Below are 22,441 nucleotides of genomic sequence, written 5' to 3'. Positions count from 1 at the left end.
TTCTATGCATTATCTGGACAATCAGAACTTCTCTATAACAATATCGTATGGTTAAATTATATTTGAACTTATCAAATAATTTTATTGTAATTTTTTTTTATATACATCCAATAATATAAAGAAAAAATTTCTTTCAGTAGCTTCCACTCTTCTTTCTTAACAGCCATACACAAAATTGTTAAATTTTTATTGAAAAATAATAGGAAAGTTTTAGAAAGATACGGCTTATAGGTACATGGATTATTTACGATGCCACAAAATCAATGTTCAAAATTTTCGCGCGCGCACACGCGGCCATTTTCTCCCTTTCTTTATCCTGAGGTGAGACGTTGGGGAATGCACGTGCATGACGACAGGTGGCGCCATGTGATCTGTCTCTGTCGCGTTCCAGCATAAAAATTGAATTTTCATCGCGGCCACGGTGGGAAATCGCAGCGCAGAGTACGACGGGATTTTATTTGATTTATCTCTCCGTGCGTGACGCAATATGTCGACGCGTGAAAACAAAACGTTACATTGAGGTAAACCAAAGCGAGAAAATCCCAAACGCGAAAAAAAAGATTTGAGCCTTCGTTATGGAAGGCGGGGGCGATAGGTAGGCTGGGAGAGCAAGGGGCGGGAGGGGAGGACTATAAATCGCATACGAGACGCGGTATACGCGGTACGGGGTATGGGCACGCTATTACGAGGCTAAAGCGAGACGGCATGACACATAATCATCCGTCCTTCTTCCACTTCCCTTCTCGCTACTCCGCGCCGCCGTCTCGAATCCCTCCCACTACGAAAATCGCGCACGCAGCATCTTAGCTTGCGCGCGAAACACGCGTACGCCGGTGGACGCACGTCGTGTGTCTGTGGCTCGCGTGGCTGTACATAGTACCTGTGAATAGTGTATTTTAAGCCCTAGTTTTAACGAAATGACCGTGTGAGGAAGAAGGCAGGGGAGAGAACGCGAGACGGAGAACAACGTGAGTGCAACACGCCGAGACAGGAGGAAAGAAGAGGGAGGGAGGAAGTGAGAGAGAGAAAGAGGGAGGTATAGGCAGAGGAAATAGAAAGAGAGAGAGAGAGAGAGACGGTTAATCGCGAAACGATTCTCTCGTCATCGAGAGGCGTCGAAAAACCGAAAACGAGGTAAAAGTTCATCTAGATTCGCGAATCCCATCGGGGACCAAGCCTCAAATCTTCCGAATTTTGTGTATCTCTTCTCTATCTCTCTCTTTCTTGCTCGCTTGTTCCGTCCATTTCCCTGTCTTTTTCTCGTACACGATCTGCCTCCCTTTCTCTCGTATCCTCCCTCTCTCCTTTCTCGCACGCAGTTCTCGCTTGTTTCATCTTTCCTTCCTTCCTTAGCTTTTTCGCGAGCATATATCCGCCGTGGTGTTGTCGGTCGGTCGGTCGGTTACTCGATCGGTCGGTCAGTTTCGTGCGTGCGTCAGGTCTGTCCTCGCTTCAGCCAAGGCACGGACGAACGAGCGAGTGAACGAGCGCGATCCCGCGGTCATCGTGCGCGCCCGCCGTTCACGACGGTTTCCTTTGTGTTCCGTCTCTGTCTTTCTCGTCCCATCTCCCTCTCTCCGTCTCTCTCCATCGCCTTTCTCTCTTTCTCTGTCTCGCTCCGTATCCGGCGCACACTGGACACACACACACACACACACACACACACACACACACACACACACACACACACGTGCATACATACACATACATACACATACACACATACGGTGTTGTCAAAAATCCGGCAGCAGCGCGCCGGAGCTACACGCAGCTGCCATTGCTGTAACTGTCTGGTTTTCGCTCGCAGTTTAGTAAATACGTTCCTCTGGCCTCTCGCGGGCTGATATCGGCGTGCCGCTGGTCATCGTTGCCGTCATCGTCGCAGCTACCACCGCTGTCGTCGCCGCTGTCGCGACCGCAACGGCAGAGATCTCGACCGCAGCCGCCTCCTCGTCGCTGTCGTCGTCGTCGCCTTCGTCATTGTCTTCGCCGACGTTTCCCTCCTCGCCGTCATCGTCGTCGATTGGAAACGGCCGAAGAGGATGTACCGCCGTTAACGCAATCGTGCGCCTACGGAACATGTTCGCCCAACGGCCGTAGCGAGCGGCATTCTTCACGGCATCTCGCCAGAGCCGCCACCGGCTCTGTCCGCGCGGGAGCTAACCTTCACGAAGCCGAGGGTGCAGCCCCATCAGCACGTTTGGCCGTACCGCATTTGCCGTGCCCAGGAACAGCGGCGCGGCCTGACAACACGAGGACATGAAGTGGCTCGGCGCGAGCAGCGGAGGCGCCGGGGGCGAACCGGCATCCTCCATGCAGCTGCATCACACCTCCGCCAACGGCCACATACCCACGGTACACGCGCATTCGTTTTTCTCTTTTTTCTTTCTTTTCCCCCATTTTTTTCCTCTCTCCTCGCCTTGTCGCGATCGACCTCCCTCGATCGCGGGGGACACGTCGATCGCGACAATTGCGGCGCACGAGATTAGTCGCCATAACCTCGACGGATAGTCGTACCGAGAGTATGAGCGTTTGCAAATATCAGCACGAGTGTTAAAGTGTCGGCGGGGATGCTGATTTCTGTACGCCGTGCGAGAGAAATGTACCAAGTGGCTTGTACAAAGTGTCTGTGTAAAAATGATGCGCCTAATATTATCTCCAAGATAAAAATGCTAGAGGCAGAATTGAAAAAAACTGTCTACACTTGTTTCAGTATATTTATTAAAACTATTAATAACTTTCAAGTTGTAAGCGATTGAAAAGCTGAGAAGCTTAGTTGAAAAATCATGTTTTTATAAATTAAATTTGACTAAATGAAATAAAAGAATACATGTATAAAGGCAATTATAATGATGTTCAATGTGCTTTTTACTCACATTTAAATTTTAATATTACACATTTGATATTAAAAATGAAAAAAGGTTGTATATAAAAATAAAAGTGCAATCAAGTTTTTACTGAGACACTCGCTGATGTTAACATCGTCATTTTGCTTATAGCTATATGGAAAAGTGTAATCGTAGTTTTAAGTGATTTGTGTTGTACAACTATGTCACAACGTTACTAATTATTGATATATCTGCTGTTATTAGGATACAGAACAGTGTGGGCAAATTATGGCTGGCGGCGATAATATGCGAATTCAACCTGGTCAAACACATCAGATGGGAGTGAGTAGAACTCAAGACGATGCTATGGTTGGTTATGTGTTTCAACGACCTACAGAACCAGAATTCAACACCCAATCTTCGACTTTTCAAGCAAAACAAGCTCCAAGAGCTTGGGCATTAGCTGATGATGTTATTGTCGATAATGTAAGTATGACAAAGTGTAATTGATTAAACAATATATTGATCTACATATTTCGCTACAGCTTCAAAATCTAAATACGTATCTGTTTCGTTGTATTACACACAAACATAGTTCTGGCCAAAACCTCTAAATTAATATTTGTGGTTTTACCATAGTTTTGTATTAAAGTTGTGCATGTAACCGCTTTGTCCAATCTCCATTCTGGAAGAACTTGTTCTTAAAATTATTATTGTTTAGAGGTTTCTGTCTTGCAAAAGATAATGCAGTATCGAATTACTTATTTTTACCTTGGGATCAAAAATTTATTTTACAAATTTTGTTTCTCTCAAAATAAAAATTTTGCCCTTCGAATCAACTCAGTGAAATTTGAGAAACTTAGAAGTATACATTCAAGATTTTAAATTTAGAAATATATTCTGATAAAAAATAAACAAATCTACAAATATTAAAGCTTAATTCTAATATACAATGTGACAAATCTAGGAATCAAATCCAAATAGTAGAATTTTGATAGATGGTTATTTTTAGTTAATAGCACTAGCTATTCAGCATTATATATATATATATATATATATATATATATATATATATATATATATATATAGTTTATAATTTAACATATACGTAAAGAAAAACCTAAAGAAAATGTCAACACAATAAAACACTTATTTAGTAATAATTCGATTAGCAATTCATACAGATACATTGCACTTTTTTATATGTAATAAATAATTACGATAAATGCGAGTTATAATTAATGCTATGCAATGACTTATACGATCGAAATTATTTATTTTTACAGAATCAAGAAAAGTGGAAGTATTCTATGACTAAACTTGGTGTACCTCAACAAAATCAATCTCAGCAATTGGGATTAACTATGAACAATGTACATTTGAGTAATGTACCCTATGAGATACATCCCATGCAACTAAAAGTAAGTAATAAGTGTCAACGATTGTTTTATAAGATTTTAGTATTATTCTGCACGATAATTAATTTTCAGTAATACTCATACAAATTTTTTATATTTGTCTTGTAGAGCGGTGCGCCTGGTGCAGAACATTTGGTTTATCTAAATAATCAGATGACTGCTCAACAACAGGTCGCTCTTTTTCATCACCAACAACAGCAACAACAGTTCAGGAATGGACAGGTAAGTTTTTCTATGATAAAAAATGCATCGAAAATTTTTTTAGTTTTTGTGTGTTAAACCATGTTTTGTTTAAAGACCAATATAGTAATTTCTTGCTTTAGAAAAAGTAATAGATACGATCTACATGTTTTATGAACAATTATAAGAAAACTTTACTGCTTCTATAATAATTATTAACATATAAAAAATTGAAGTAAAAGTTTAATTATTTATTTGATGAATTTATTAGATAAACATGTTAATCTATTTATATTCAATCTTCGTGACTTTATATTCAATCATTGTATCTGATATTGTACATGGACATGAATATGTTCAAAGTCAATGTTTAAGATAATTAATGGCCATTAGGTGTAACTCTGACATTACAGAATTTTCCAATAGCCAATGTACGTTTCAATGGTTATTGTGAAATCATTGAAAGTAATGACCAGTTACAGAATATTTTATTGTTACTTTTTGTCTTGATTGCAAAAATAACGTTTTAAAGAAATTATAATATTCTTGCTATATATTTATAATTAAAATAATCACATCTTTATGATACATAATATCTCACTAGTCAATATTGATTTTAAATCTAAATGTATTTACATATCTTTTTTGTTCAATAATATGGAGAAAGTGAACATTTAGTCTATTCTTCATTGTTCCCGATATTAGGTTTCATATTTTATTTGCTATATCGAATTATATTTTTCACCATCTATGAAATATAAATTTTCAGCGAAAATAACGTTATCGTTATATAAAATTATACACAATTGGAATGAGAAATGGAAGATTTCATATTTTTTAATATTTGTTTTACTGATCTTATTGAATTTAATTGAATGTAGTTTAAGATAAATCATTAATGGACTTTTTAGAATTTATCTTGCTAACAAAACTCATGAAAAGCAATATTAATTGATTAATAACATATGACTATTTATTTAGACGATTTTTTAAGATATTAATCGACCCATAAATTCAGTAAATTTTTAATTGAAATTAGAATAAAGTATATTACTAATGTACGATAGAATGAAATACGTTTATGTGTAAATAATATATTAATACGTATTATTAATAACTATTGCTTATTATTTAATGAGTATGCCAGTGTATTAATTATCAGTGATTTATCTTTCATTTCTCTAAATATTATTAAAAGTTGTTTAAAACAAAAGAAAATTTTTACTGAAATTTTTAGAATGTCTTTCAAGCTCCAGTTACATATATCTTCTTGTTTTACAATTTCAAGTTATAAATTAACTTTCGATTTATTTATGGAAATGCACACAAAAATATATAAGGCAATTTCTTATTTTTATTTTTTTATTCACTGTCTTCCTGATGTGTGTATATATGCACATATATATGTACATAATACGAAAAATTATTGAGTTTCAAGCATTTATTTTTGTATTTATTTACACATTTAATTCCATTGTTGATTCCATTTTAATTCCATTGATTTTGGAATTTTTACTATTTTGCCCTATGTAAGACAATTACGTACGTTTTCGCGATTAATCGTACAGTATTGAGCAAGACTTCCGCAAGTATCTCGCGTTTGTCGCTCGAAATTACACTTGTACTCTACTGGATTTACATCGTTTCGCAACGTGCGGTAAGACGAGAGTCCGCGGGCGCGCTTCTACGTTCGCTGGGCGAGACGGTGGTGCGTCCGGCGGATTGTCGGCGCGACCGCCAGAGGCGCTCCGCTCGGGAGCGTCGTTCTTTGTTTCGGTTTCGGAGCGCAGTCTCCGTCCGACGAAGCGCAGTGCCCGGCTGACGAAAATTCGCTCGGCGCGCGGTAACGAGCGAGAGGAGCGAGAGAGCGGGATCCGACCGAGAGAGAGAGAAAGAGAGACGCCCGTCGGAGAGCTCGGCGACCCCCGGGTGGACGGACGACGCGTTCCGCGCGGAAAGGAATGCTTGCGGACGGACGCTTTTACCGCGAGAACAATCGAATCGGTTCGACTCGCTCCCTCTGTAAATAAGCCGAGTAGTTCGCGAGTGAGTGTGCAAAGTGTGCGCGAGAGTAGAAAGGAGTGGGTATACGGCAGGAGCGTGTGAAGAGAAAAAACGCAGAGTAAGCGTCACGGGGGAGAAGAAGAGGAAGAAGAAGAAGAAGCAGCAAAAGAAAGAGAAGGAGGTGGTGAAGGAGGAGATATCGGAAGTGTCGAAGTGACGAAGGGCGCGCGCGTGTGACAGCAGCAGTCCCGACGCTTTTCCGCCTTCTTCCTTCTGTCTCCTTTCGCCGTCTCTCTCTTTCTCTCTCTCCTCGTCCGCTAGTCGCGTCGAGAGGTGGTGATAGAGGTGCAGTTCTCTCTCTCGCGTTCTCGCTCTCTCCCCGGTGTCGCGAGCGCGTTTGCGCCGCGTTTCGCATTGTTTGGCCGGCGATAGTACAACGTTGCTCGCGTGCGGCTCCGCTCCGGTTCGCTGAGCGACAGAGAAGGAAGAAGGAAAAGAAGGAAAAAGAGAGTTAAAGAGGAAGGAAGGAAGGAAGGATCTCGTTGCCAGCGACGATCCGCCGCCGACGTGCACGACGACGAGCAAGCGCGTGGAGGATCGAAGAGGCGAGACGAAAACGCGAGACGGCGGCGCTCCGGGGGTGGGATAACTGTGCCGCCGCCGACGTCCTTGTATCCGTGCGATTCGTACGTCCGTGTGGTCGCCGCCGCCTTCTGTGTTTAGCGCGCCGCGACGGGGGTTGCCGACACCGACACCGCTGCCGCCGCCACCGCCGCCGCCGCTGTCGCTGTTGTATCACCATCGATTGCCGGCCACCGATCTGCCGGGCACAACAGTAGTGTGCGTGTAGTGACGACGACGACGTGGATTAGCAGCAGCGGGGTTAGACGAGGAAGGAGGAGAAAAAGAAAAAAGTGCCGCCCGCGAGTTTTCCGTGTAACGCGTTGCCGTTAGTGTATTACCACGGGGTTAACGGTGAATCTCTCGGAGGTGACGCACCGCGCCGACGACGCCGCCGCTGCCACCACCGCCGCCGCCGCCGTCGTCGCCGCCGCCACCACCGCCACGACCTTGGAGACAGTGGAGAGTTTCGGAATCGGTTACGGCCAGGGAGCGGGCGAGAGCACAGGCAACTGGATGAAACCACCGGGGAATCTCTTTCTCTACCCGACGCTAGACATGAAGGATCTGACAGGATCCGTGGAGGATATGGTATTGTCATCATCATCGTCACGTTATTTTTCGTTATCGTTATTTCGTTGCCGTTGCGTCGCATCGCGGCGAACGGCATGCGCGACTCGACGACGCCGCTGTCGTCGTTGTGTCGTCGTCCTCGTCTTCGTCGCCGTGATGCGACACTTGGAAACCGCGCCCGCTTCGTCGCGACGCGCCAGGCCGCACCGCGCCGCGGCGTCGTGTCGCCTGGCCAGGCTTAGCCTAGCCTAGCCCTAGCCTGGCTTGTTGGCCTAGCCTAGCCTACCTGCCCTCGCGCGTCTCGTCGCCTTCGGCTGGCGTTTATAGGTTATGTTCGTTGGCGCGGCCAACGGACGCGCGGCGTGCTCTTTGTTCGCGTCCGCGTAGAATCCGTTCCTCTCGCCCGCATCTTCTTTGTGCCCGATTGTTCTCGTCTGTTATTTTTCTATCGGCGATTCGACATGTATGCTCGCCTCCTGGAGCGCATAGCGCGATGTTGATTGCGCGCGTTGGACGCATCGCGCGGGTTTGTGTTATTACGATCTCATGATAATCGCCCGATCGACGGGAACGTACTATAATTTTACGATCGATTCGATGTAAATCCAGTCGCGAGATTTGTTCTGTTCTTCGTATTTGCACGTGGAACAGAACAAATGTAACGCTTACATATTAGAGAAACGAAAAGAAACCGAATTATGATACGACGCGCAATGATCTGTAATAATTAATAACGCGAATTAAATCGCGCCAGCACTAAATATTATTCATTTTTTATTTGAACTGGAAAGTATTTTTATTTTGAGAAAAAATAAACTAGAGGTTAGGTTTTTCCCACAATGCACGTAGTTCATCGTTGTCTCGTGTTTACTTTCACTTCCATTTTGAAAGGTTCTGGAAAAGTCTAGTAATTTTTCATTGCTTGGAGAATGAGACAGCAACTTTAGTGGATCATTGATTGAAAAATCTAGGCAAATGTAGAACAGTGTAGAGCTTTTGCTTACATTTACCGCGTGTAATTTATCGTGTTGTAGTTGATTGAATTTGGAAAGTAAAAATATAAAAGGCAGAAAAATCTATAATAAGTAAAGAATAGTAAATTATAGCAGAAAAAAGGATACGATTTGCAAATTGTAATTATGTATTATACATTTGTAATTAATTATTGGTAGTATATTAATTATTTACATATTTTATTGATAGTACTATTACTGAAAATTGTTATTATTATTATGCATTGTTACATATTGATGGTACATTAATGTTTATTATTATTGATCATTGTTAATAGTTAACGTTAATCGATCATTCCTCTGTAATACCGTAGTAACAATGTTTAATAATAATAGAATTTAATAGTTTAGAAGTCAATAAATACGAAATACAAATAAATATGGGATTATATACGTGGTTCAGTAAAATATGGAATTGCAAATAAATACGAAATTTTCAAATAAATATATGAGCGATGCAATGGAAAGTGTTAAAAATGTGTTTAAAATGTCAGAATATTTAAAAATTAAAAATACAGAAATTTGATTATATTTTGGAAGAGAAAAAGAAAAAGTCCATCTAAAAACTTATAATTACAAACATTTAAGATTAGTCAGAACTGTTTTTGAAAGTTGCTTTATTACCAATGTCCTTATATTCCATTAACCTTGTAATTTATTAGCTAAATCGCTAGTGATAGTGTTACCTAACGTGGTAGTATTACCTTGTAATGACGGAGGTCATTAGAAAGCCAAGCACATGTTCATTTTTTACTTTTTTTAATTTTTCGTAATTATTTCGAAACCACTTCTTTTATTACTGTATCCATGACGGAAATATGTTATTCTTATTACTTTATAAGCAGTTATAAATAATTATTGATCTGTGTTTCGTTTGTGCTCGCAGTTTACACAAATTTTATTTGAAAATGAAATATTTTTATCTTATATAAAAAGAGTAAGAAAATATCTCATATTTATATGTACCTTTTAAAAATTGAAAAAAAAACAGTTGCTCATAACATGATATCCGTACAGCATAAAATCCTTTTATAATAAATTTTTTTTTTAATCTGAATGTGGTGCTTATTTATAGGTTAAATACATTAACCCTTAAATAAAGAACGTGGTTGAGTGTGGACATTCATAAAGATAGAATCTTTAAAATGTTATTTTTTGCTTTTTGAAATCTTTAATACATGTTTATTTTTATATATGATTTTGCTACATCTAAAATTTAGCTAAATACAAAACTGAAAATGATTTTATTTATGAATAATTATGTAGGATGTTCTAATACGACGAGAGATATTACAAAAATGCTGACATTCTTGCAATTAGCTTGACCATTCTAATTATTTTAATGGTTTCTAACAAAGATCTGAAAAATTATCAGATCTTTATCTAAATTTATAAATACTTGAGCGAAACCGTACTATCTGACTAAATTCAGCTAATAAAATTATTTTTATACTCGTACTTTATTTTATATATTTCATAAAAAATTTTATACATTTTTCTTATTTATATAATTTTATACATTTAAAAAGAAATAAAAATAAAAAATAATACAAAATGTTTCATGAAAAATTGCGTTTTTAAATAGTTTACGAATAGTTTTCGGACTTAAAAGCTGATTGGGTGTATTTCGAAATATTTGGGACTATGCAAGAAAAATGAGACACAACCAATATCTATACCAAGATCAAATATACAATATTGTGCTGATCACGCTCGTCGATATGAATGACGACTGGCACGAGTATCGATTTGCGTGATCCACTTCATGTTACTTTCGAGTAGTCCGATTTTGCTTGCTCTAGTCGTTTATAGTCTGTTATCTTCCGTGACTTTTAAGCCGTGTATATTACAGGCTAAATGTCAAATCCATTATCGATAACGTCTAATTAATAAATCACGGGGTGAATCATCAGAAACGGAATACTCAAATGTATCAATTCACGTGTATGTATTCTTAGATTTTACAAGACTTGCAAGAAGTATGTAGAGAAAACAGGTCAAATAATTTTAAAAAATATACAGGAGATGTATTTAATATTTTGTCTTTCATGTTCATTTCTTTTAGAATTCAAGACTATTATTCCTGTTTTCAATGGGCGCACATACTTCTACGTCTTGCATATTGCAGCTAATATAAACCGTTTATTATCATACCAATTGTATTATGTTAAATGCGATTAATGTCGAGTATTCTGCACCTGCTTCCTAGATTAGCTTAATTCCTAGATTAGCTTAATAAAAAAAAGTTTATATCAGAGAGCGAAGAGAAAATGGGCGCGTGCACGGACGAGCGAGGTAAAAATTACGTTGAGACAGACGATACTTGTGTTCCGAGACGAACTTTCCTTCTGACGTAGTTATTGACGGAGGATAGTTACGACGTCAGAAAGATGATTGTTACTGACAGTTACGTAGTCAGCTGTTACGTTGCGCGAAAAGAGAAATTTATGTCTGATAAATATTACACAAGATCAGTATTACTCTCCGATTATGTTGTTTCATAATCGTTTCCTCGTTTTATCTGGGACAGTAGACCGAAAGAAATCTGAGTCATCGAGACTTGTTACATATGTATATTCGGGCGGGGAAGGGGGGAAAAGGGGCGGCTATGATTCAAATTCCCAAATGTAAAGCGGTATACTAAGCTCATTAACTGAAGTCTTGAGACCAACTTTTTCTATATAAATCTAATCTTATGACTATCTACAATCTTTTGAAATGTTTCTATGATTTTAATATCTTATCTTGAAACGCGGAAAGGTAGCAAAAGTTTTAAAATAATTGCAAACAGATATTGTTTTACAAACAATTTTACAAATGAATTGAATTGAATCTCTGAATTTATATACAAACCTAATTTTATTTTTTATTTATTTTTGCGTGATTTTGATCTAAAAACGTTATTTAATACATAGAGCAAAAAGAAATATAATTTTAATGAATTCGATTCTTACTGTAGAAACATGTCTGTCGAACGTTTTCTCTCTCTCTCTCTCTCTCTCTCTCTCTCTCTCTCTCTCTCTCTCTCTCTCTCTCTCTCTCTCTCTCTCTCTCTCTCTCTTTCTCCAGAAGGAATGAACCATTTTTACGCGTCATTTCTCTGCGTCGAAAATCCGTGAATTTAAGTTTTTTAAAATTTTTGCGAAAATTTTTGATACATCTGAGGATGCTTTCGTGATCGTGCGAAAAGGTTCGTTTATCACAGAGTAGACGCGTGTCACTGAACTTTATGCGTAACAGTATTGATAATCGATAGTTGGTTGTGCCGAGTCTCAAAGTTCGGCGGCGAGAGAGAGAGAGAGAAAGAGAGAGAGACGAATCGCGTGCTTATTATTCGAATTCAATGCACATGGGGCTCTTTGCTGACCAATGTACATAGAGAGTATTCGGTGTGGCTTATCTACACATAAATTCTGCCGTGCATTTCTCTTTTTCACATTTTCTGCGGCAATGGAATTACTTATATGTTAACAGCGAACTTATCTATTCTTACCGTGAACATTTATTTCTAGGACATAAAACTTCGTGTTATTTTTCTACACAATCTTTAGTCGCGCAATTTTAAGTCTAAATTTCTAAATCGTTTTTCTTTCTGTTAATTGTGGACTATTTTTAGTGTCGCTCGAACATAACGCGATTAATATCAGAACAGTATTTTAATTTTAGAAATTATTTGTATTTATATTGAAAAAGTTTTTTTGTAGAGGACTTTGTTTCGTCTGATAACATGTTGTTTTTGCTGGCTTGGAAGCGAGATCTTCTCGCGACTGAAAATTTATCAGTTTTTCTTTCTTCTAAAAGTAACGTGTGATATAAATACAGACGTATTTCAATCCGAGAAAATAATAGGGACTGACGAAAAACAGAAATTGTTTTAGTAGTGAAAAAACACTTGTTTTTAGTTATTTTGTAGAATATTACAAACTAAATATTATGAACAGTTGAAATATGTATATGTAGACCATACACTAAGAAGAAAATATTATTAATTTGACTAAATTTTTTAACTCAATTAAATTTCTTTAGTTCAAGTATTTATTCATTTAATTTAAATACATAAAATATTTGAATTTTAAATCAAATCTTTATATATTTTACTGAAGTACATAAACATTTGAATTAAACAATTTAATTAAGTTGAAAAATTTATTAACTTAACAAAATCAAATTAACAAGTTATTTTTTCTCAGTGTACAACATAAAATTTAGAAAGTGCCAATAAAGTCATAATGGATCTTACTACTCGAATATTTCTTGTATTATTTTATGTACATTTTCTAGTTCTTTTTCAACTACGCACTTTTGATCTTGAAACGCAGCTTTTAAAATAAACCAGAATAACAATATTACAATATTAAATTATTAATTTAATAATATATTAATGCTATCACATACACAAGCATTATAAGATTCTTCCTTTCCGAGATACTAGGTGAAAAATATTGTAAATTTTTTTTAACAGCAAACGACAGTTACGAACAAACAAGTCATTTGAGATAAGGATACGCAATGCAAATACACTATTTTAAAGTGTGTTATATTAATATACACAATATAACATTACTTAAAAGTAAACTTTGTTTTGCTAGTAATGTGATTTGAGCGGGAAAAATTGATTGTTTTATTCATGCCGTTAATTTTCGCGGACTTCTGATAACAAAACGCGATACGATAACACCTTGCGTGGTGATGATTCCTCATGACGAAGTCGACCCGTGCTTGCGTATTGACCCATAGAGCGCGGGGACTCATCTTTTGTCGTCGTGCGACGGATTCCCCGCGGATAGACTAGAGGACAGTGGCCGTGACCCGTGGCCGAGGGTACCGGGGAGAGGGGTCGGTGGCCCCGTGGCAGTTTAACGTCCACGCCGCGCCACACCGTCGAGGAGAACGTGGGAGTGCGATGAAGACCTGAAGGGGGGGTCGGGGCGAGCGAGGACGGCCAGTGCGAGTCGTAGTGGGACGAACCCGGTGTGAGTCCGTCTGATATCGCTGGCTGGTTAGAGAATCGAGCCGGCACTCTAGCACGCGAATATATCTAGCGTTTTTCCGAAAGTTGAGATTAGAGTCGAGCTCTGCGTGCCGCATTGTGCTTTAAAAATTGAAATTAATCGAGCACACTAATGAAAATATCGTCGGAAACCGTGGAATTATTGAGTTGATAGTTTTTACATACATGTCACTTTTTCGTATACTTTCTTTTCTCGAACGCTTGTATATTTGTAATATTTTATGTAAGTTTTCAAGAAACAAAATTTTAAGGAGCCACGTATTCGAACTAAATAAAAAAAGTTTAACACTACAAGGATAACTAAGGCTTAATAGATTAAAAATTACAGTATTGGGTTATGAACTAAACTAGGTTTTAATGCTTGAACTTAACATGTTATTAAATAATAAACGTTTCTATCTACCAAATATTATATGAAATTATTATCAATATCAAAATATCATAATTTAGACATCACTTAAACGTATAAAATTAATAAATTATTTTGGTTAAAGTTGTACGTAAACTTAAGACATGTAAAAATTTTATTGCGTCCAGCCAAGTATATGAAAAGTTGTGATTATAAATGTACTTTGTTTAATGAGATAATTACGCTATTTAATGAGATAATTACGCTATTTCTCGGAACATGAAAATTTCAGTAATTAGAAAAACAAATACGATCTGTTTACAGATATAGAATTTGATATTAATAATTTAGTTGTTAACTTTAGGAATTACCTTCAAAAAGGCTTAATTGAAGTTTAAAAGAAGTTGATCGATTGGAAATTGGAGAAGTATTTAGATCGAGTCCAAAATTCCAATAATCGATCTATGCTCATATTTGTCTTTTAAAAATGTATTAAAAATATAGAAGTTAAAAATATTATTTAAAAAATTCACACACATTGTAGTTTATTTTATTTATTATTAAAAACAGACAAAAATTGAGTGATAATGAAAGTTAATATTTTACAATCAGTTTTCTATGAAAGTACTCACCGACAGCGGAGTGATCAAGATCTATCAAAGACACAATCCACGTAATTTGAGAATGACAGATTCGCTGTCCTTTATAAAACTCCCTTGTTGCGAGGACGTCATTGTATTCGTAATAACGCTATCTCTCTTTCCTCCATACGAGTCTATCTTGCGGTTCTCCTTCGTTTAATATACGAATTGTTCTGGCGAGGTCACTTCCAATGGGACGACTAACCCCTCGTTTATTTGTTGGCTATAACAAAGCGAACAACATGACGCACAAGAGACCCTTGTCACATTTGTAAAGTTAGAGTACCATTTTCAATTTTAATTTTGATATAACACGACCATTTTCCAAATTCTAAAGTTCCTGATGTAAAGTAAATTTAATGATTAGCTAAATAAAATCCGAGGATTATTAGAAAACCTTTAAATAAAATTTGGCGATAACTTCTTTATTTTTTTCGATTTTTTCGTTTCGATAAAAGACTATTTAGCGGTATCTAAAAAGATATTAGATAATCTTTATTATATGATAATCTTTATATTGAAATAAATAAATAAAAGACTAACTCTCGATTAAAACATTCTCGATAAAAACGTGAAGTTGGCGTTTCGTATTTTTGAATCGTTTTTATATACATATGGACTATTCATTTTGATACTCACAGTGTTTGAAGCATCATCTTTGTTTATCGGATATTAAGCAAGGAAAAATTAAACTGACAAGCACCATGAGAATCAAAGCAAACGCAGTTTTAATCGGTAAAATTTTTTAAAGATCTAAAAGACTTGCGAAGGAGCTAAAGCACTATAACACTGTAACAAATTGTATAGAAATGCTAAAATAGGATTCTATCTTCATAAAAAATTTCCATTGACAACACGGTCGGTTTTCTTCATTGTTTTCTTTCCTTTATCATCCTTTTGTGGATTAAAATTGGGGCAGATTAGAAAATTCTACCGTGTCCACTCAAAATGTAGAGTGGACAGTGATGAAAGAAAAAAAGAAAGAGGAAAAGGGAAAGTGAGACTTGCATATCGTGCTCTTTATTTAAATCACTTTAATGTGGTCTTTAAATCCCGAGAAGTCACGTTTTCTTATCCATGCTTTGAAGTAGAACAACCGATAGCAACTCTTTTCATAAATGTCTTCATGCTTTTTCCATTTCGTCTAATTTTCTAAATCTTCTGAAAGATTTTGAAAAGCAAAAGGTTTCTTTCTTTGAATCTTTTCCAACTTATATTACATGTTCTATGAGATACCACACCACTCTTCTCCCCCATTACATTATTTTTATTTTATTTTCAATTACTATTGTAAGAAATGTACTAGATTACTTTTTCTCGGTAAAATTTCAGAAAATCGGAGTATTTTTAAATTTAATTTGCTTGTATTAATTTTTAATCTTTTTTCTACTTTAATTTACAATTATCAAGGTTTTTCTTTTCTTCATTATCACTTTGTATGTTGAGAGGAGGCGCAAATCACTTTGCGCAAAACGGGCTTTACCTTCGTTTATTTTGCTCTTTACCTCTTCACCCTTTCTTTCTCTCTATCTCCCTCTCGTTTGGTGCCATGCATTTCTCTTTCCGGCTCCCCTTTCTCTCTCCGTTCGCGATTAACGTACAAAAGCGTCTCTGGCGACCGGCGACGCGGTCGATACTCACGGCGTATCGCCCCCGGCTGACCGAGCTTCTCCCTTACCTTACTGAACCTTTAGACAGATCCACCACCTCGTTTTCCCCGCATCACTTCGCCATAACGCTCCTTCCGCTTGCACGCGAAGCAGCGATATAGCGACGTATCCAGCTGGTACCTCTCGATAGTTGTCATTTTGCGGGAGAGAAAGAAACTGAAACAATTCGAAGCATTTTCCTTTCATCGGAAAAGCTCTGGGAAATAAGAGAAAAATTTCATAAATCAAAGGAACTTGTTAATTTTCTCCAACTTTTGCATTAACTCTTCGCGTTATGATGAGAATTACATAATTATGATATTAACTTATTGCTCTCTTTTTCTTCAGAAGTAAAAACATTTCTTCAAGAGCTTGAGTTAAGTTTCTAGAAGAATCCAAAGAAAACAGGTATAATCTTGATAAAAGGTAAATCTGAGACAATGTCCCTTTTCTAAGAAAAACAAATGTATTTAGGCACTTTATGAAATATTAATTTTTATTTTTAAAACTCAAATAACTTGTGTCTTTAGTAAATAGCTGAAAAATTTTCTTGATATATCTTTGATTTATTTATAATATTCAATCTCTCAGATATATATTATTAAAGATTCTTTTTATCTACACTGATAGAAAAATATGTGATATTTGTGATTATAATTGCATTGTAATACAATAATTACATACTTCTAGTGATACCAACTATGAAAAATTGTACTCTAAATTATACAGCTTTAAAATAAAGCATATAGTTATTACTAATATTATAGTAATAATTACTATAAAAATAATATATTTCTGACTATAGATATTTTACTATGCAATTTAATAATATTTATAATCTCAAACAATTGCTAAGACTAGCTTAGCGAATTCACCGCTGAATAGCATTGCCTAATAACAAGGCCAAAAAGGAGATTCGCTTTCAAACTCGTTGGCATATGAGTCGCTATCACTCCTTTTGGATAGTCTTTTCTCTCGTGGGACGTCCAACCGGTTTCCAGACTCACAGCGCACGTTTGAGTTCACTATATTTGTCCATTCTGTATTATCATTAATTCGCCATTGATTTTGTTGGAATAGTCAACTGATCGTCATGGAATTAATTCGTCAGAGTGTCAAGAGTCATAAAAGTAGAAATTCAGAATATTTCATTCGATTAATGTGTGATTTTTTCGAACAGCTTAATTTATAATTTACCTACATTTTTGAATGACAAATTGTCTGACACGTGTGTGAGAAGTTTAAAAATCTAAATATAGAAAAACTCTAAAAAGTACAAGCATTCTCTAATTCTGTTTAAGCGCATATTTGATTTATTTTAGATTGTCTGCCGGAATATTACTATATCTTATGTGATAATATTATTATATCTTAAACAAATGTGCAAATTATTTATAATTAAAAGTATGGTAACACTGTTTTTATTATCTCTACATTATTCGAATACATTAAAAATTTTTATAATTCAATGAAGTAGACCGCTTATATCATTGATATGTAACATGTACCGACCGTAAGAATTAATTTACTAATATTTATAATTTATTTATACTAAACTTTGGTTTTATCTCTAATAAATTGCTGAATCAATTTAATACATGATTATTTATCTGTATTTTTATAAATTCTAGTAATGATAAATAATGCTGTAGAAAGTATAGCGTAAGCACATATAATTGCTACATTTACTTTATAATTTTACAGTTAGAATATGTTTAAAAATATATACTTTTATAAGAGGTTTTATATGGATAATATTCATCTTCATATTTCTTCAATTTTTCTGTTTTATGATTCCACATTTCAATTTCCATGATTTTTTATTGTGCTTGCAAATTTTTATATCATCTGCATTTTTTTATATTGTGGCATAATTAAATTAATTTTACAAAAAGAATATCGAAACGAACAAATAGATTTATATGTATTTTACAGAATTTAAAATAATATTACAATAAAAATATGTAACGACAAATCTGAACTTTCTGTCATTCTACGCGTTTCTCAATTTCACAATTCTGAAATATTTGGAAAAAAGAGAAACAGACGATGCATTGAATTTATTTGTGAAAAAATTGATTCTTTGCTATGTTTTCTTCGTATTAAACTCTGTTTCTGTTATTTCTGTCTCAAGTTTTATAAATTGATTGCGAAAGGGTGGGGAGAGGGCGACGAGATGGGACGAACTGTAAGTCATGAAAGTTAGTTTTCGCGATTCGCGTACCATGAGCAATGCATCGTGACTTTGAACTCGCTGTCGCATCATGCGTTCGGTGCACCCGCGTCCTGCGATCCGCCGGCCCCTGTCTTCACCTCCCCGTGGAGGTTACGTCACTAGCATTCAGTTAGGCGAGGTCGGGAACAGTGCGGCGCGCGGGCTCCGCGGGTCACGATTCGCCTTTATCCTCTTTAGACTTGAACACTCGCGGCTAAGTTGATATCTTGGAAACTGAGCCTTCACGTTTCGGCATCGAAATCGGACGAACACGAACATTTTACGATTATTTCAAAGAATATATTATCTATGCTGGAGAAAATATCAAATATATGAACGTATCTATATGGCTCACAGAAGTTTTTTTTTATTTTATCATATTAATACATTTTTAATACATCATAGATACATTTTTAATACATCGCTCGTAAGGAAAATGGGCAACTAGGAGACATTTGATAAATTCTTGATGAACGAATTTGATGGCAAAAACGAAAAATATATGTATTTCTTCATTTTTAAGCAAATTGTTCAAAAATTAGCGACACGCATGTGCGTAAATACGTTCACATGCGACGCAAACATGCATAAACAGACAAACGTGGCCTGAAGCGCTTCTCTTTGGCGTCGTTACACTAAACAAAGGCGATAGCTGGCCTTGGGCGACCTTCGTTGCAGCATAAAGGGCTTTTTTGACATAATAATATGCTATTATATTTGATCTGTGTTTATGTAATTTGGGTTTAAGTAATCTGCGTTTATGTAATCTGAGGTTGTTAATAATAATTCCAATTTATTTGGTTCTTTCTTACGTTGCAAATATTTAATTGTTTTTCCTCTTCCGATACTGCTGTCACGAGTTGATTGAAAAAGACATTTATTAGTTAACATATTACTCACCATTCTCAAGCTTGTCATACATAAATGCAAACAGCAAAATAAATTGAATTTGAGATACGTATAAAGTGATGGTGTATGTGTTGGAATTGTTCTTTTACCAATATATTTTAGTTTCCACGAATTTTATTTATTTGAAAACGTATAAACTTGCCATTTGTACACAAATGATACCTCGACAATTGCGTCAACGGGATATTGATACAGCATCTGTTCCTGAAACATTATTCCCGTTTCAAAATACGCGGTGTAAATATATTTTCAAGAACAAAGCTATATGGACACGCGTATGTGTCTGTGCACGTGTATGCATGCGTGCACGGTAGGTCAGTGGGGCGTGATGTTAATTACACCATTGCACTCATCGCGGAAGTAGAATTTTGCCGATGCGTTACTAGAACGAGTAATGTGGTGCATTACTGAACCGTTAATCTTGTCGGGAACTTTTAATTTTCTAATGCAAGTGCTTCCTCGTATCCCTTTGCTGGACAAACGGAAGGGACGGGGGAAGACGAGAGATAGATAGAGACGGAACTCCAGGGAGTTTCGTGTCAACAAACGCGCGCTTCAAGGTGTTCACTGACCTCTGGAGGCTCACGACCTGTTCTTTTTTGTGTTTCAGATCGCTCCCTCAACAAAAAAGCTCTGGGGCGTGGACGAGGGTGGCTCGAAGGACGAAGGGGGTGTAAAAGGTGGTGGGACCCTGCTTCACTTGGGCGACCACCCGACTACCATGTGGCGAGATTCCACCTGGAGCACGACGTCAGGTACGATTGTATTGCCGATGGTTGTCCTCTGTTAGCAGGATTTCGATCGTCGCGCGGGCGACGGAACGGAAGTGCTTACGAAGCTCGGGCACGGTCGAGTAGAGTAATCGAAACCGTTTGGCCAAGCACTAGAGCGCTTAGCGCGCAAACGGCCGACGTGAAATGTCCACGTTGGTTACATTTGAGTATTGTACGCAGTAATAATGCACTATTAAATTGCTGTCGATGATAATTTCAAGTAATTTTAACGTTACGACGTGTACAACACGATACTTCTTTTTTACACTTACGAAAAAAGCATTAATGACCGAAAAAGTCACATTATTGCACTTATAAGAATTGAATCGCATCTTTGTACAGCGCGAATCGTTGGAAACTTGATCGTTAGTTTAACGATCAGAGTTAGGAGAGGAAGAGATTGTCAAACTCGAGCCGGAAAAATAACCTTCAACGATAAATGTGTGTGTTAATCAATCATAGACCGATGTCTCTGTTTACGAAAGACGACCGTATCTGTATAAGAAACACGAGATACGATGCAATGCCGCGTGTTTTACGTCGTGCACGCTTATTGATTGATATAGCAGTAAAAGAACAACATGTAGATACATATACGCAGTTCGCTCACCGCCGCCATTGCCTTCCGTTGAGGGGATGATTGGAAGGGAGAAAAGGGGGTAGAGAGCCTTTTTTACAATGCATTCGATCGATTAATAGATAGCACCAACAAAAATTAAAAATAATTTGGAAAGCTCTTTCCATATCACATTTATTTCAATTCTCTCGAAGTAAAATTTATTTCATGATTTTTCTCTCTCGTTTTGTCTTTTAATATATTTAAAAAAAAAATTTTTTTTTATATAACCGAGGTTTGTGCTAATTAAAAACAACTATCTGGGAAAAACTTTGGCGTCTTATTTCAAATTGAGGAAGAAGTATTTTACAGAGATTTTTTAACGAAATCTTGATACATTTGAATATTCGTCATTCGTTTCCAATCTAATCGTTACTCTACCTCTAATATTTAATCACAATTATACTTGATAGCTTGCTTGATAGCGTGACGTTTTCATGTGACATAATTGGTTCAGCTGTTTGATCGATTAAACACGTGATACGTTAATAAATGCAGCTGGTACACCCGCATACATATATATATACTAATACGTAGGTTTTTTTACTTGCTTATAAAACATACAGTTGTAGGAAAAAAATTCTTTTTGTTACTATCGTGAATAATTGCAAAGGGCATGTCAGATTATCTGTGATGTCTAATCTGCAAGTCGTTTTCTTTGGTCGTAAAATGTACAATCATATTGTATGATACAGTCGTATATTAAACTTTATTTGATGCTGTTTAATATTACACATAATGCACATCTATTGCATGGGTCGAAATCTGGTTCTTGAAATCGCTTATGCTAGCAAATATTACAATCCGAATCTAGATGAGAAAAATTTCCAATTGAGAAAATGGAATAAAGAGATTAATAGTACAATATAAAGTTTGTCTTGAAATTGAAGGTGTCACACAAATATTTAAAAATATTTCGGCTTTCTTTTAAACATATAATGTAATTTTTTATAAGTTTTCTTTATAAAAGTTGCAAAAATTTAAAGTATTTAGGTGAATCTATCGATATGTTAATGAAGTTGTCAAACTTTAAAGCTAAGAAATGCTAAGAAAAATATCTAAATCATTCGTATTTTTTTAAAGTGTTTTTAGAAAGCTATGATGCCGTGCGCATCAGACATAGATTTTGGCTCCTTTTGTATTTGCGATCAATAGGTATTTTTCAATCAAATAGATATTCGTTCAGATACGTTTGTCAATTATTTCAACATTGCGCAATCTTTTTTTATTTTACATTTAACTGATGCTGCAAACACAAATGTCTGTATTAGTCTCTAAATGCGCAAGTATCACGCGCGATTCGTCCAATCTGAAAATATCTAATGAACGTATATCCAATGAATATTACATATAGTATTAAAAACCTATATAGTATCTAGTATATATACCGGGTGTGCGCCAAAGAAGTCTTTTTTGCAAGCACAAGACAGGATAGTGGTGATGTTGATGTGGTTGTGGCTATTATTGTAACTGTGGCTATGACTGTGGCCATGGCTATGGGAATAGATGCGGATGCGGAAGTGGATGTGGATGTGGATGTGGTGACGACGGCGATGGTGGTGGCGTTCGCCGTGTGTGCGTCACACCGCGATGGGTGCAACGCGGCTGTTACCATGGCGACAGACGCCCGGCATCAGAGGC

The 22,441-nt window shown here is 36.7% G+C and overlaps 1 protein-coding gene across 5 annotated transcripts in view; it reads left to right on the top strand.

The window, feature by feature from the left end:
• Nucleotides 1-677: 677 nt before the first annotated feature.
• LOC105835291 (maternal protein pumilio) overlaps nt 678-22,441 on the top strand; it is an 80,185-nt gene continuing 58,421 nt past the window's right edge. For 3 of the 5 annotated variants that reach the window (XM_036286718.1, XM_036286716.1, XM_036286715.1), the window contains exons 1-5: nt 2,221-2,355; nt 3,093-3,314; nt 4,115-4,249; nt 4,355-4,468; nt 20,022-20,166. In XM_036286718.1, coding sequence (XP_036142611.1) covers nt 2,260-2,355; nt 3,093-3,314; nt 4,115-4,249; nt 4,355-4,468; nt 20,022-20,166 — 712 coding nt within the window. In that variant the 5' untranslated portion in view covers nt 2,221-2,259. Of the gene's footprint in view, nt 969-2,220; nt 2,356-3,092; nt 3,315-4,114; nt 4,250-4,354; nt 4,469-5,777; nt 7,643-20,021; nt 20,167-22,441 lie in introns of those variants that run through there. The other 2 variants (XM_036286717.1, XM_036286719.1) reach the window with 2 other exon arrangements.

Source organism: Monomorium pharaonis, chromosome 5, assembly GCF_013373865.1.
Source record: "Monomorium pharaonis isolate MP-MQ-018 chromosome 5, ASM1337386v2, whole genome shotgun sequence".
NCBI classification, from domain to species: domain Eukaryota; kingdom Metazoa; phylum Arthropoda; class Insecta; order Hymenoptera; family Formicidae; genus Monomorium; species Monomorium pharaonis.
Note: the sequence above shows the minus strand (reverse complement) of the source record. Positions and strands in the feature narration are given on the sequence as shown.